The 12,500-nt window shown below is 53.2% G+C and overlaps 1 protein-coding gene across 12 annotated transcripts in view; it reads right to left on the bottom strand.

Moving 5' to 3' along the window:
- Positions 1-12,500, bottom strand: part of LOC142499455 (uncharacterized) — an 18,663-nt gene that overhangs the window by 1,691 nt on the left and 4,472 nt on the right. For 3 of the 12 annotated variants that reach the window (XM_075608826.1, XM_075608823.1, XM_075608827.1), the window contains exons 2-9: positions 11,635-11,876; positions 10,404-11,540; positions 9,256-10,021; positions 8,538-8,657; positions 8,407-8,453; positions 7,673-7,768; positions 7,473-7,566; positions 1-5,949 (exon numbers count right to left, since the gene is read on the bottom strand). The exon at positions 1-5,949 is cut by the window's left edge and continues 1,691 nt beyond it. In XM_075608826.1, coding sequence (XP_075464941.1) covers positions 602-1,429 — 828 coding nt within the window. In that variant the 5' untranslated portion in view covers positions 1,430-5,949; positions 7,473-7,566; positions 7,673-7,768; ... (3 more) ...; positions 10,404-11,540; positions 11,635-11,876 and the 3' untranslated portion in view covers positions 1-601. The remainder of the gene's footprint in view (positions 5,950-7,472; positions 7,567-7,672; positions 7,769-8,406; positions 8,454-8,537; positions 8,658-9,255; positions 10,022-10,403; positions 11,541-11,634; positions 11,877-12,500) is intronic. The other 9 variants (XR_012802680.1, XM_075608831.1, XM_075608830.1 and 6 more) reach the window with 7 other exon arrangements.

Below are 12,500 nucleotides of genomic sequence, written 5' to 3'. Positions count from 1 at the left end.
CCAGTCCTGCTTCTCGAAGGACATTTCTCTGAGAAGAGACTTCCCTTGTATAGTAACAGGAGCTACGAATCCTTGCGGATCGTAAAGACTGTTAAGTGGAAAGGACTCCACGTCGTGCGTAGGGTTTTTCCTCGATGGCTACCTGGAACGTAAACATATCTGTTTTAAGATTCCAGCTTATCCCCAGGCTCCGATGTATGGGAGGCGTGTCGGTCCCCAGATCCAAATTCTTGAGATCATTTGCGTGATCATCTGCGTGGAACGCCTTCATCACTATGGCACTATTGGAAGCTATTTTGTGCAATCTTAGGTTGGCGTTTGCTAACATCCTTTGTGTCCTTCTGAGTAAGTCTATGGCTTCTTCTTCGGTGGGAACTGATTTCAATCCGTCGTCCACATAGTAGTCTCATTCGACGAAGTTCCTCGCACCTTTCCCGAACTCTGCTTCTCCGTCTTGAGTCATCCTTCTGAGGCCATAGGCAGCCACCGCAGGTGATGGGCTGTTACCGAAGACGTGTACTTTTATGCGGTACTCTATGATTTCGTCTTCTACGTCGTCATTTTGGTACCACAGGAATCTTAGGTAGTTTAGGTTGTCTTCTCATACAAGGAAGCAGTGGAACATCTGTTGAATGTCTGCTGTTATGGCAATTGGCTTCTTGCGGAAGCGAATCAACACTCCCAGAAGACTGTTCGTCGTCAGCTCTGGCCCGGTGAGAAGAACATCGTTTAGGGAGACTCCCTGGTGCTGAGCACTGGAATCGAATACCACACATATTTGGCCAGGTTTCTGGGGGTGGTAGACGCCAAATAACGAGAGATACCAGCAATCTTCACCTTTTCTCAGTGGGGGCGCCGATTCTGCATGACCACTGCGGAAGATCTTCTGCATGAAGGCCACAAAGTGTTTCGTGGTCTCCGGTTTCCTTTGTAGGTTGCGGCGAAGCGAAGTGAGCCTAGACATGGCATGGTCTCTGTTGTTTGGGATGCGTCTTCTTGGTGAGCAGAATGGTAGTGGGGCCATCCAACTGCCTAATTCGTCCTTGAAGAGCTCCTTATCCATTAACCTCAAGAATTCTTTATCTTCCATTGATGGCGCCTGTTTGTCATCGTCCTTTGTTGTCTGGAACGCTGTACACCCTAGGTCATCAGTGTATTTGTTTATCACAAGCGTGTCTCCATATGTCTTTTTGGTCTCGAGCTTCTCATGGACCTGGAAATGGTTCGGACAGGGTTTGAAGTGAGTTGCGCGACCATTCTCCAACAAGTTTATTCGTATGGCGTCTACGGTGTCGGGTCCGCGTATCCTGTCTATGCATACTTCTCCCACTACCACCCATCCAAGGTCGAGCCTTTGAGCACTTGGGGCGTTGTGGTCCCCGTTGTGGATCTTGTGTGCTCTCATGATGTCCCTGCCAAGTAGCAGCATGATCTGGGCGCCTTCGTCCAGTGGTGGGATACGATCGGCAATTGCTTAGAGATGGGGGTGGTGTTGCGCCACGTCTGGTGTGGGGATTTCACTCCTATCTTCCGCCATGTGATTGCACTCGATGTGTGGGAAGGGGTATTTTCACTTTGCCGCCTATTGAGCATATGGTGTAGCTATTCACTCTACTCCCTGTAGTTTCCATTTGCCCTGCGCACGTTCTGAGAGTGTAAGGAGAGGCGCTGTCTTGTATGTTGAACATGTCGAAGAATTCTGACCTGACCAGCGACCGGTTGCTCTGGTCGTTGATGATAGCATACATCCTTTTGGCCCTTTCGGGTTGTCCCTCTGGGTGCACTGCTACAAGACATATTTTAGAGCAAGATCTACCGTCGCTTCTTTCTCCACACACCTCTGTGCATTTGGACGCTACCGACATCGTGGGGGGTGTATCTCCCTCTTCTTCCTCCCCGCCCTGCTATGTTGAAGGGTTAGGGGCCTTGCTTGATTTGGGCTTCATAGTCTCTTGGTGTAAAGCGGCTATGTGCCTGTCGCTATTGCACTCTGTGCATTTCATAGCTTCTTTGCAGTCCTTGAATAAATGAGCTGTGGAAGCACAACATTTGAAACAAGCTCCCCATTCCCTGAGTAAGTTCTTTCGCTCCTCTATGGGCTTCATTCTGAATCCGATACACTTGCTAAGCGGATGCGGCCTTTTGTGAGTAGGACATTCTTTGTTAAGGTCCCTTGGTTTCTTGCCCCTGACGGCCGCCTGGTCGGGACTTGCGTGTGTCGTAGGGGACACGTCCGTCCTGTGGACCGAGATGGGTGTTCTGGCATCCTTGTATCTCGCTGCTCACCTTTCATTCCTTGGGTGGCTGGCACTGGATGTGGTCTGCGCACCTAAGATGAAGCTTGGGTCGTTTCTCGTCCTTGCTGCTTCGCGAATGAAGCTTAAGACTGAAAATGGGGGGTAGGCGACTTGCTTCTCCCTTTTGTATTTGGAGCCTTGTGAAATCCACCTTTCCTGGAGGTTGAAGGGTAGCTTCTCCAAGATGGGTCTCACTCCACGAGCTGAGTCTAGGACATTGAGACCTGTTAAGGAATGGTCTTTTCTGGCAAACTCCAGCTCTTGCAGCAGGTCCCAGAGCTCTCGTAACTTCGAGTAGTCTCTAGCCGTGATCTTGGGAAAGCTGTCGATTCTTTTGAAGAGCGAATCCTCGACTGCTTCGCACTCTTCTAGCCTTTTCAAGACCTACTTGGGGGTGGTTCGCTTTGACGTCTGAAGTCTCTTCGCGTGCTCCCTGGATTCGTTTCCCAGCCATTTGGATAACAGGTTGAGCTCTTCCCTTGCTAAGAAGCCCAGGCTGTTGATTGCGTCCTTGAACGTGGACTTCCACGTCCTGTAGTTCTCAGGACGGTCGTCAAAGTTGGTGAGTCCTGTTTGCACCAGGTCACGCCGGACCATGTACTTGGTAATGTCTGTCAGGCCTGAGGCATCAGCGTGTTGGTCACGTTCTGAGATAGTTGCTGGGAGGGTCCGTGGGGTCGCCTCTTCTTTGACGTGGACAAGTGATGACTGCTGGTCAGTGGGAGGGGCTGTGTTCTCCCGTGTGGGTGTACCTGGGTTGCGAGCCTGTTGTGATGCATCCATGTGCGCGCTGGAGTGTGGATCACTGTTGCGGCTGTGGCTATCCCAGGCAGCATGTACCATTGAAGGAACAGCGTCTTCTCCTCGTGGACCTAGCAAGTCTTCGGTGTCTGTGGAGTCACTCCCTCCATGTTGAGATGGTGCGCTGGTGTTTACACTAAAGAGACTCCTTAAGAAGTCTTTAGTGCGTTGGGCTGGATCCTCTGAGGCTATCCGTCTGTACGGTTGCTCCCCACCATCCTGTTGCGCGGCTGCTTCTAAGACTTCGGCTTGGGCTATGGCGGCAGCAGCTTCCCTTTCTTGATTTAGGTCCTCTAGGTTAACGTCCACCTCTGTCTTTTTCCGTGCAGCGGCTGCCTGCGCCTCCTCTTCTAAGCGGGCCCTTTCTAGTTTCATGGCTGCCTCTGAACATATGCGGCCCTGGCACGTGCGGCCTCTGCGGTGGTTCGCGCCTTGGTGGCGTTTGCGCTAGACACGTGAGATTGCGCTGATCTTGATGAGTGCCTGGATGCGCTGGAGCGCTGTGATGCTGTATCCAGCAAAAGGTCTTTTCTCCTACTCTCGACCTCCATGATAGTGGATCGCACGCGGCTGTCACGCGTTAGGTCAATGTTACTCTGTAAGTTTCTTTCTTGTAGGCTTTTGCTGATGTTGGCCCTTGTCAGGTAAGTAATGTATGCCTCTGACAGCTCTTGATAACGCGAGTAATCAGTCCTTAATTGCGTTATTGCCTGCTCGAGCTGTTGCGCATAATTGCCAACGCTAGTAACATTGCGTATTCCCAGTGTGGTTGTTTCCCAGGCCAACTCTAATTTAGCGCGGTGCGCTTCAATGTCAATCTCATATTTTTCGCGGGCCTTTTGTGTCAGTGTGACTGTCCATTTAGGCCTTGCGTCTGTCTGCGCCTGTTGCAGTTGCGCAGCGGTCTCTGTGTCTGAGTGGTCACTCTCCTGCGTGATATCTGGTGATGCTCTGAGTTCTGCCATGCTGTAGGTGTGTGTAGGCCTTTAGCCAGTGCGTGTGGCGTGCGGTCTGTTACCTGTGTCAGCGATGGGCGACTGTCTCAGATGATGCCAAGCGGTGTCCTGCAGCGTTCAGCGTAGGGGTAGCTGTACTCACAGGTGTCTGGTGGCTCTGACCCGTGTCCTGGCGGGTGTCCGGTGGCGTGGCCCTTGGTGGCGCTAGCCGTGGGGACATGCGCAGGGGTAGGTGAGACGGTAGCTCTTCACTATGGAGCTGTGCAGAGAGTGGGCTCAAAGACAGAAAAGAGCAATCAAAGTTCTGTGTATATTGCAGTCTGACTGCAGTGCTGCTGCTGCCTTTGTGTGAGCTGCAGGCTGTGTTCAGAGACTGCTCTGTGATAGCAAAGTCTAGAGTAGCAGCTTCTGTATGTATATCTCCAAGACACCCAGTCTTCCTTTTCACTATTCTAGATCCAGGGTCATGTCTGGAGGTATGAATGAACCCAGCTAGCTTCAACTCTGCCCTCTTTCCAAAACACAACAAGTCCTGTATATTTTCTTCACTTTATTTAGGGAAAGCAGCAATAAAGACAGGCACTTGTGGATGAGATGTTTGTGTTGGAATAATGTCTCTCTGTGGGAGCTTTGTAGCAAGGGCAGGTGAAAAGGATGAGGCCCTGCCAGTAGAGAAAATTACAGACGGTACTCACTCAGCCAGTGTTGAAGGTGGAAAAAGAAGTACCATCTGTAGGCAAGGCAGAGGGGGAGAAAGCAGACTTGCCCATTCTGAGGTTGCTATAACAACTCACTGAATATGTCTAAGTAAACAACATGTGTAGCAAAATGTTGCCCTTTCACATGCAGCAAGCTGCTGGAACAGGGGAAATAACAGGCAACTGAACTAGGGAAAAAATGAATCCCATAGGCTGTAAAGGGAAACAGAGGAATATGGAATCTAGTTCCAGGACATCGTAAGCATAAAGAATATACACGCGCGCAATGCAGTGCAGTCTTGTGGTCCCCCAGATGTCTCTCCGCAGGAGAAGTATCATCTCACCAACTCCCAGAGCAGTAGAGATGAACACAGTTTGACCGGAATAGCAGAGGGGGCCTCAGGCCTCACTAGGAGAGTGACACACATACTGTAGGCTGCTATACATATACATTTACTACAATTGACTACTACACTATATAATACAGAAACCAACAATATACAGCGTCACTCTATATCCAAAGAGAAAATTACATTATATACAGAGACCCACAATACACACAATGTTTTACTATATACATAGACCAATAATACACCGTTACAATATATTCAGAGACCAACAACACAATTTTATTTACACAGAAACCCACAATATGGAGTTATACTATATACAGAAAGACCCACAACACACAGTGTTACAGTATACACAGAGACCCACAATAGTATTGTACTATACATAGAGACTTACAATACACAGCATTATTCAACATACAGAAACAAAATAATCAGTGTTACACTATATACAGCAAGAACCAGTTACACTATATACAGAGATCCACAATACACCATGTTATACCATGTATTGCGAGTGTCTCTGTATAATGTTTCACTGTGTGTATACAGCAGGGTATATTCCTGGCAGCCACTGTGTGTACATATAAGGAGTATATTCATGGTGGATATCACACTGTGTCCCTCCCATTCAGCTTCTGTCGCTCCTGATTGGACAGGTCACATTTTTGGTTGCCCCCCACAGGGGGCGTTGGGCTCTGGATGAGGTGGTTGTTGGGGGTCTGCAGAGGGACGTCTCTTTGAGGGGAAGGGTAGCAGCATCTGAAAATAAACAGACCTCCCACAAGGAATCCAAGGGGGAGGAGGAGAGAGAGCAAGGGGAGGAGAGAGAGAAGCCAGGAAGAACCTTGCAATGTACACAAAAACAGAGATAAAGGAAGGAGGGGAGAAGAGCGAAAAGGGGGGGCAAGGGGGAGCGAAAAGGTGCGAAAAGGGGGGCAAGGAGCGAAAAGGGGGGCAAGGAGCGAAAAGGGGGGGGAAGGGGGCGAGAGGAGCGAAAAGGGGGGGGAAGGGGGCGAGAGGAGCGAAAAGGGGGGGGGAAGGGGGCGAGAGGAGCGAAAAGGGGGGGGAAGGGGGCGAGAGGAGCGAAAAGGGGGGGGAAGGGGGCGAGAGGAGCGAAAAGGGGGGGGAGGGGGCGAGAGGAGCGAAACGGGGGGGGGAAGAGGGCGAGGGGAGCGAAAAGGGGGGGGAAGAGGGCGAGGGGAGCGAAAAGGGGGCGAGAGGAGCGAAAAGAGGGCGAGGGGAGCGAAAAGGTGCGAAAAGGGGGGCAAGGTGCGAAAAGGGGGGCAAGGAGCGAAAAGGGGGGCAAGGAGCGAAAAGGGGGGGGGAAGAGGGCGAGAGGAGCGAAAAGGGGGGGGAAGGGGGCGAGAGGAGCGAAAAGGGGGGGAAGGGGGCGAGAGGAGCGAAAAGGGGGGGGAAGGGGCGAGAGGAGCGAAAAGGGGGGGGAAGGGGGCGAGGAGCGAAAAGGGGGGGAGGGGGCGAGAGGAGCGAAACGGGGGGGGGAAGAGGGCGAGGGGAGCGAAAAGGGGGGGGGAAGAGGGCGAGGGGAGCGAAAAGGGGGGGGGGAAGGGGGCGAGGGGAGCGAAAAGGGGGGGGAAGGGGGCGAGGGGAGCGAAAAGGTGGGGGGGGAAGGGGGCGAAAAGGGGGGGGGGAAGGGGGCGAGGGGAGCGAAAAGGGGGGGGAAGGGGGCGAGAGGAGCGAAAAGGGGGGGGGAAAGGAGCAAAAAGCGAAAAGGGAGGAGAAAAAAGGAAGGGGGGGGAGTGGAGGAGAGAAAAAAGGAAGGGGGGGGGAGTGGAGGAGAGAAAAAAGGAAGGGGGTGAGAGGAGGAGAGAAAAAAGGAAGGGGGGAGAGGAGGAGAGAAAAAAGGAAGGGGGGGAGAGGATGAGACAAAAAAGGAAGGGGGGGAGAGGAGGAGAGAAAAAAGGAAGGGGGGAGAGGAGGAGAGAAAAAAGGAAGGGGGGGAGAGGAGGAGAAAAACGGAAGGGGGGGAGAGGAGGAGAAAAAAGGAAGGGGGGGGAGAGGAGGAGAAAAAAGAAGGGGGGGGAGAGGAGAGAAAAAAAGAAGGGGGGGAGAGGAGAGAAAAAAAGAAGGGGGGGGAGAGGAGAGAAAAAAAGAAGGGGGGGGGAGAGGAGAGAAAAAAAGAAGGGGGGGGAGAGGAGAGAAAAAGGAAGGGGGGGAGAGGAGAGAAAAAGGAAGGGGGGGAGAGGAGAGAAAAAGGAAGGAAGGGGGGGAGAGAAAAGGGTCCGGAGAAGGGCAGAGAGGGTCAGGAGAAAGGCGAAAGAAAGGGGAAGTGGGGGGGAAGAATTGTCAGATAACCCCTCATTATCAGCTTCTCCCCTTATTACCAATCCTCCCCCCCCCCCCCATTACCTGCACACTGTTCTCCGCAAAACTCACAGACTCCCCCCATCTGCTCACACTGCTCCCCGGTGCAAGAAGGGGACCGACAGACTGTGTGTGGAACCTGTGGAGACAGTGACACAGGGTGACACACACACAGACGGGACCTGTGAGTCTCCAATTCCCCCCCCCCCCCCCCACAGGGTGACACAATGCATCAAAGTGCTCACCTCACAGCTGCTTTCAGTACAGGCGCCTCCCTCACGCTCACACTGAGGACCTGAGAGACCCGCAGGACACAGGTAGACAGGATGGTCACCGTCAGACTACAGGGATATGAGGGGGGTACGGTGAGTGAGTGTGTATGTGCGTGTGTGTATGTATGTGCGTGTGTGTGTGTATGTATGTGCGTGTGTGTGTGTGTGTGTGTATGTATGTGCGTGTGTGTGTGTGTGTATGTATGTGCGTGTGTGTATGTATGTGCGTGTGTGTGTATGTATGTGCGTGTGTGTATGTATGTGCGTGTGTGTATGTATGTGCGTGTGTATGTGCGTTGTGCGTATGTGTGTGCGTATGTGTATGTGTGTGTGTGTGTGTGTGTATGTGTGTGTGCGTGTGTGCGTGTGTGCGTATGTGTGTGTGTGTGTGTGTGTATGTGTGTGTGTGTGTATGTATGTGTGTATGTGCGTGCGTATGTGCGTGCGTGCGTGTGTATATGTGTATGTGTGTGTGTATGTGTGTGTATGTGTGCGTATGTGCGTGCATGTGCGTGCGTGCATGTGCGTGCGTGTATGTGCGTGCGTGTATGTGCGTGAGTGTATGTATGTGCGTGAGTGTATGTATGTGCGTGTGTATGTATGTGCGTGTGTGTATGTATGTGCGTGTGTGTATGTATGTTCGTGTGTGTATGTATGTGAGTGTGTGTATGTGCGTGTGCGTGCCCGCGTTAGTCAGTGTCACTTACCTGACATGTTCCTCCATTAAGGCATCTCTGAGAACAGTCTTCTGTACCTGGAGAGAAATGGGGGGTGGGAGAGAGAGTTCAGTACAGTCTCACCGCTTCTCCCCTCCTCTCCCAGCCTCTCTCCTACTCACGTCTTTCGTACAGCATCCCCTCATATCCCTCCAGACACAGACACTGGAAGTCACCTGGCTCCGAGCTCCGACAGCTCCCACCATTCAGACAGCGGGAGAGAGAACTGCACGGGTCCAGATCTGGAGAGATTGGGGAGGGGGGAAGAGTGTGTGAGGCAAGACTGGGGGGCAACAACACACAGAGGAGAGAGACTGGGGTGGGGGAAGAAGGAGAGAAAAACGGGGGAGGGGGAGAGGGGGAGAGGAGAAAGGCGGGAGAGGAGAAAGGCGGGGGAGGGGGAGCGGGGGAGAGGAGAAAGGCGGGAGAGGAGAAAGGCGGGAGAGGGGGAGAGGAGAAAGGCGGGAGAGGAGTAAGGCAGGAGAGGGGGAGAGGGGGAGAGGAGAAAGGCGGGAGAGGGGGAGAGGAGAAAGGCGGGATAGGGGGAGAGGGGGAGAGGAGAAAGGCGAGGGAGGGGGGAGAGGGGAAAGGGGAGGGGGAGAGGGGAAAGGGGAGGGGAAAGGCGAGGGAGGAGGAGAGGGGAAAGGCGAGGGAGGGGGAGAGGGGAGGGGAGAGGGGAAAGGCGAGGAGAAAGGCGGAGGGCGAGGAGAAAGGCGAGGAGAAAGGCGGAGGGCGAGGAGAAAGGCGGAGGGCGAGGAGAAAGGGCAGGGGGAAAGATGGGGGAAGAGGAGAAATACGGGGGGGTGGGAGAGGAGAGAGATTGGTGCAGAAAGGTCACACCTTTTTCACATAGCAGTCCCCCCCCAGTTAGCGTCACACACACTCCCAGGGCTCAGAACATGTCCCATGTAAACAGCCAGGGTGTGCAACACACTGGTCACAAATGTCACCTCTCCAACCATAGTGACACCTGTAACAACAAAAAAGTGACTAAATATATCCTGCTATATATACACAGTGACTGTGGGAATATACCCAGCTATACACACACACAGTGACTGTGGGAATATACTGTACCCAGTTATACACATACACACACACACACACACACACAGTGACTGCGGGGAATATACTCTGCTATATACACGCACATTGACTGCTGGGAATATAACACACACACACCCACACACGGGAATACACCCTGCAATATACACGCAGTGACTGCGAGGAATATACCCTGCAATTTACACATACAGTGACTACGAGGAATATACCCTGACACACACACACACAGTGACTGGGGGGAATATTTCCCTCTTATTCTGAAAGCCAGGGTCATATGTAAGATGATTTAGCCCAGATAGTGTCAACTCGGCCCTCTTTTCCAAGCGCCTTGGTAGCGCTCGCGCTGGACACATTAGATCGCGCTGATCTTACTAACCTTGAAGAATGCCTGGATTTGCTTGAGCGCTGCGAAGCGGTTTCCAGCAAAAGGTCTTTCCTCTTACTCTCGGCTTCCGTGATAGAGGTTCGCACGCGGCTGTCACGTGTCAAGTCAATGTTATGCTGTAGGTCCCTTTCTTGCAGGCTTTCGCCGGTGTTAGCCCTGGCCAAGTAAGTGACATAAGCCTCTGACAGCTCTTGGTAGCGTGCGTGATCTATCTTTAATTGAGTTATTGCCTGCTCGAGCTGTTGTACATAATTGCCGGCGCCGGCGACATTGCGTATCCCAAGTGTGGTTGTTTCCCAGGCCAACTCTAATTTAGCGCGGTGCGCTTCAATGTCAGTCTCATATTTTTCGCGGGCCTTTTGAGTCAGTGTGACTGTCCGTCTGGGCCTTGCGCCTTTCTGCGCCTGTTGCAGTTGCGCAGCGGTCTCTGTGTCTGAGTGATCGCTTTCCTGCGTGATGTCTGGTGAGGCTCTGAGTTCTGCCATGCTGTAGGTGTGTGTAGGCCTTTAGCCAGTGCGTGTGGCGTGCGGTCTTTTACCTGTGTCAGCGATGGGCGTCTGTCTCAGATGATGCCGAGCGGTGTCCTGCAGCGTGCAGCGTAGGGGTAGCTGTACTCACAGGTGTCCGGTGGCTCTGACCCGTGTCCTGGCGGGTGTTCCGGTAGCGTGGCCCTTGATGGCGCTAGCCGTGGGGACGTGCGCAGGGGTAGGTGGGATGGTGGCTCCTCACTATGGGGCTGTGCAGGGGGTGGACTCAAAAAGACAGAGAAGGCGATCAAGGCTCTGTGTGTAAAGTGCACTGTCTGTCTGCAAAGCTGCTGCCTTGTGTGCAGGGTTGATGCTGGCTGTCCAGTGTAAAGCTGCTGCTTGTCTGTAAGGCTGCGTGCAGTTTGAGCTACTTGCTGCTTTTTCAGTCTGCAGAGACTGCCCTGTGTTCTTATAAAGTCTAGAGTAGCAGCTCCTGTAAGTGTCTGTAAGGCACACGGTATCTTTTTCACTATTCTGGGGTCATATGTAAGATGATTTAGCCCAGATAGTGTCAACTCGGCCCTCTTTTCCAAGCACAATAAGTTCTGTGTATTTTCTTTATTTGTGGAAAGCAGGTAAAAAACAGGCACATGTGTAGAGAAGTAGGTGTTGGGATAATGTCTCTCTGTGGGTGCTTGGTAGTTAAAGGCAGGTGAAAAAGGTAATCCTACCAGTACAGCAGTTATAGGGTGCTCACTCATCCAGGGTGATGGTGGAAAAGGAAGTGAGGGGCAAGGGTCACACTAAAGGTTCAGTGAGACTGCACTAACTGTCAGCAAAAGACAGGTGGGGAAAATGGGAAAGCCCATAACTAGGAGGACTGGAGAAGTTGCCAGAGCAACCAGGTGTGTGACAGACTAGAAGGAAAAAGGGCTACATAATGTATCCATTCCATCTGCACTGGGAGTAAACTGCAAGGAAAGTGACATCCAAGTACAGCTAGCAGGGGGAACTGCCAAGGAAAGGGGGGGGGGCTGAAACAAAGAAGGCAGACATGGGTATTTCTGTTCCATGACACCGCTATATACACACACAGTGACTGCGGGGAATCTATATATCTATAGTGACTGCAGGGTCTCACCATTATCTGCATTCTTCTGGTTGGGTGCAGTAACCGTGTGTTTGGTGACATGCGTGATGACAGAATGCTGACAGGAAACAGAGAGAGGGGACATGGTCATATCACAGCAGAGGTGTGCAAGGCCCAAAGGATCATGGGACTTCACAGAGAATTGTGGGTACCTGTAGTACAGTGGTCTCCAGTCCAGCCTGTGTGGCATTGCTTGTCACCAAGCTGGTCACACGTGTAGTGTCCCGTGGCCTGCACAGTTTGTTGCAGGATGGACCATAATAATGTGGGGAGCACATGACACGCAGCTCATATCGGACCAGGAACTGTGGCCCGTGGGACTCCAACCGGTGCCACGTGTCACCAGGGTTCAGCATCCTGGACTGTGTCACACAATGTATGAGGGAGGACACGTCTGTGATAGGGAGATGGGAGAGGTAGCAGAAAGAGAGAGTAAGAGAGGTGGGTGAGGGGGAAAATGTGGGTGAGGGGGGGAAAGAGAGGTGGGGAGGGGGGGGAAAGAGGTGGGGAGGGGGGGGGAAAGAGAGGTGGGGAGGGGGGGGGGAAAGAGAGGTGGGGAGGGGGGGGGAAAGAGAGGTGGGGAGGGGGGGGGAAAGAGAGGTGGGGAGGGGGGGGGAAAGAGAGGTGGGGAGGGGGGGGGGAAGAGTGAGGGAGGAGGGGGAAGCGTGAGGGAGGGGGAGGGGCAAGAGTGAGGGAGGGGGGAGGGGAAGCGTGAGGGAGGGGGAGGGCAAGAGTGAGGGAGGGGGAGGGGAAGAGTGAGGGAGGGGGAGGGGAAGAGTGAGGGAGGGGGAGGGGAAGAGTGAGGGAGGGGGAGGGGAAGAGTGAGGGAGGGGGAGGGGAAGAGTGAGGGAGGGGAGGGAGAGTGAGGGAGGGGAGGGGAAGAGGGAGGGAAGAGTGAGGGAGGAGGGGAAGAGTGAGGGAGGGGGGAGGGGAAGAGTGAGGGAGGGGGAGGGGAAGAGTGAGGGAGGAGGGGAAGAGTGAGGGAGGGGGGAGGGGGAAGAGCGAGGGAGGGGGAGGA

The sequence above is a fragment of the Ascaphus truei genome, chromosome 7, assembly GCF_040206685.1.
Source record: "Ascaphus truei isolate aAscTru1 chromosome 7, aAscTru1.hap1, whole genome shotgun sequence".
NCBI lineage: Eukaryota > Metazoa > Chordata > Amphibia > Anura > Ascaphidae > Ascaphus > Ascaphus truei.
Note: the sequence above shows the minus strand (reverse complement) of the source record. Positions and strands in the feature narration are given on the sequence as shown.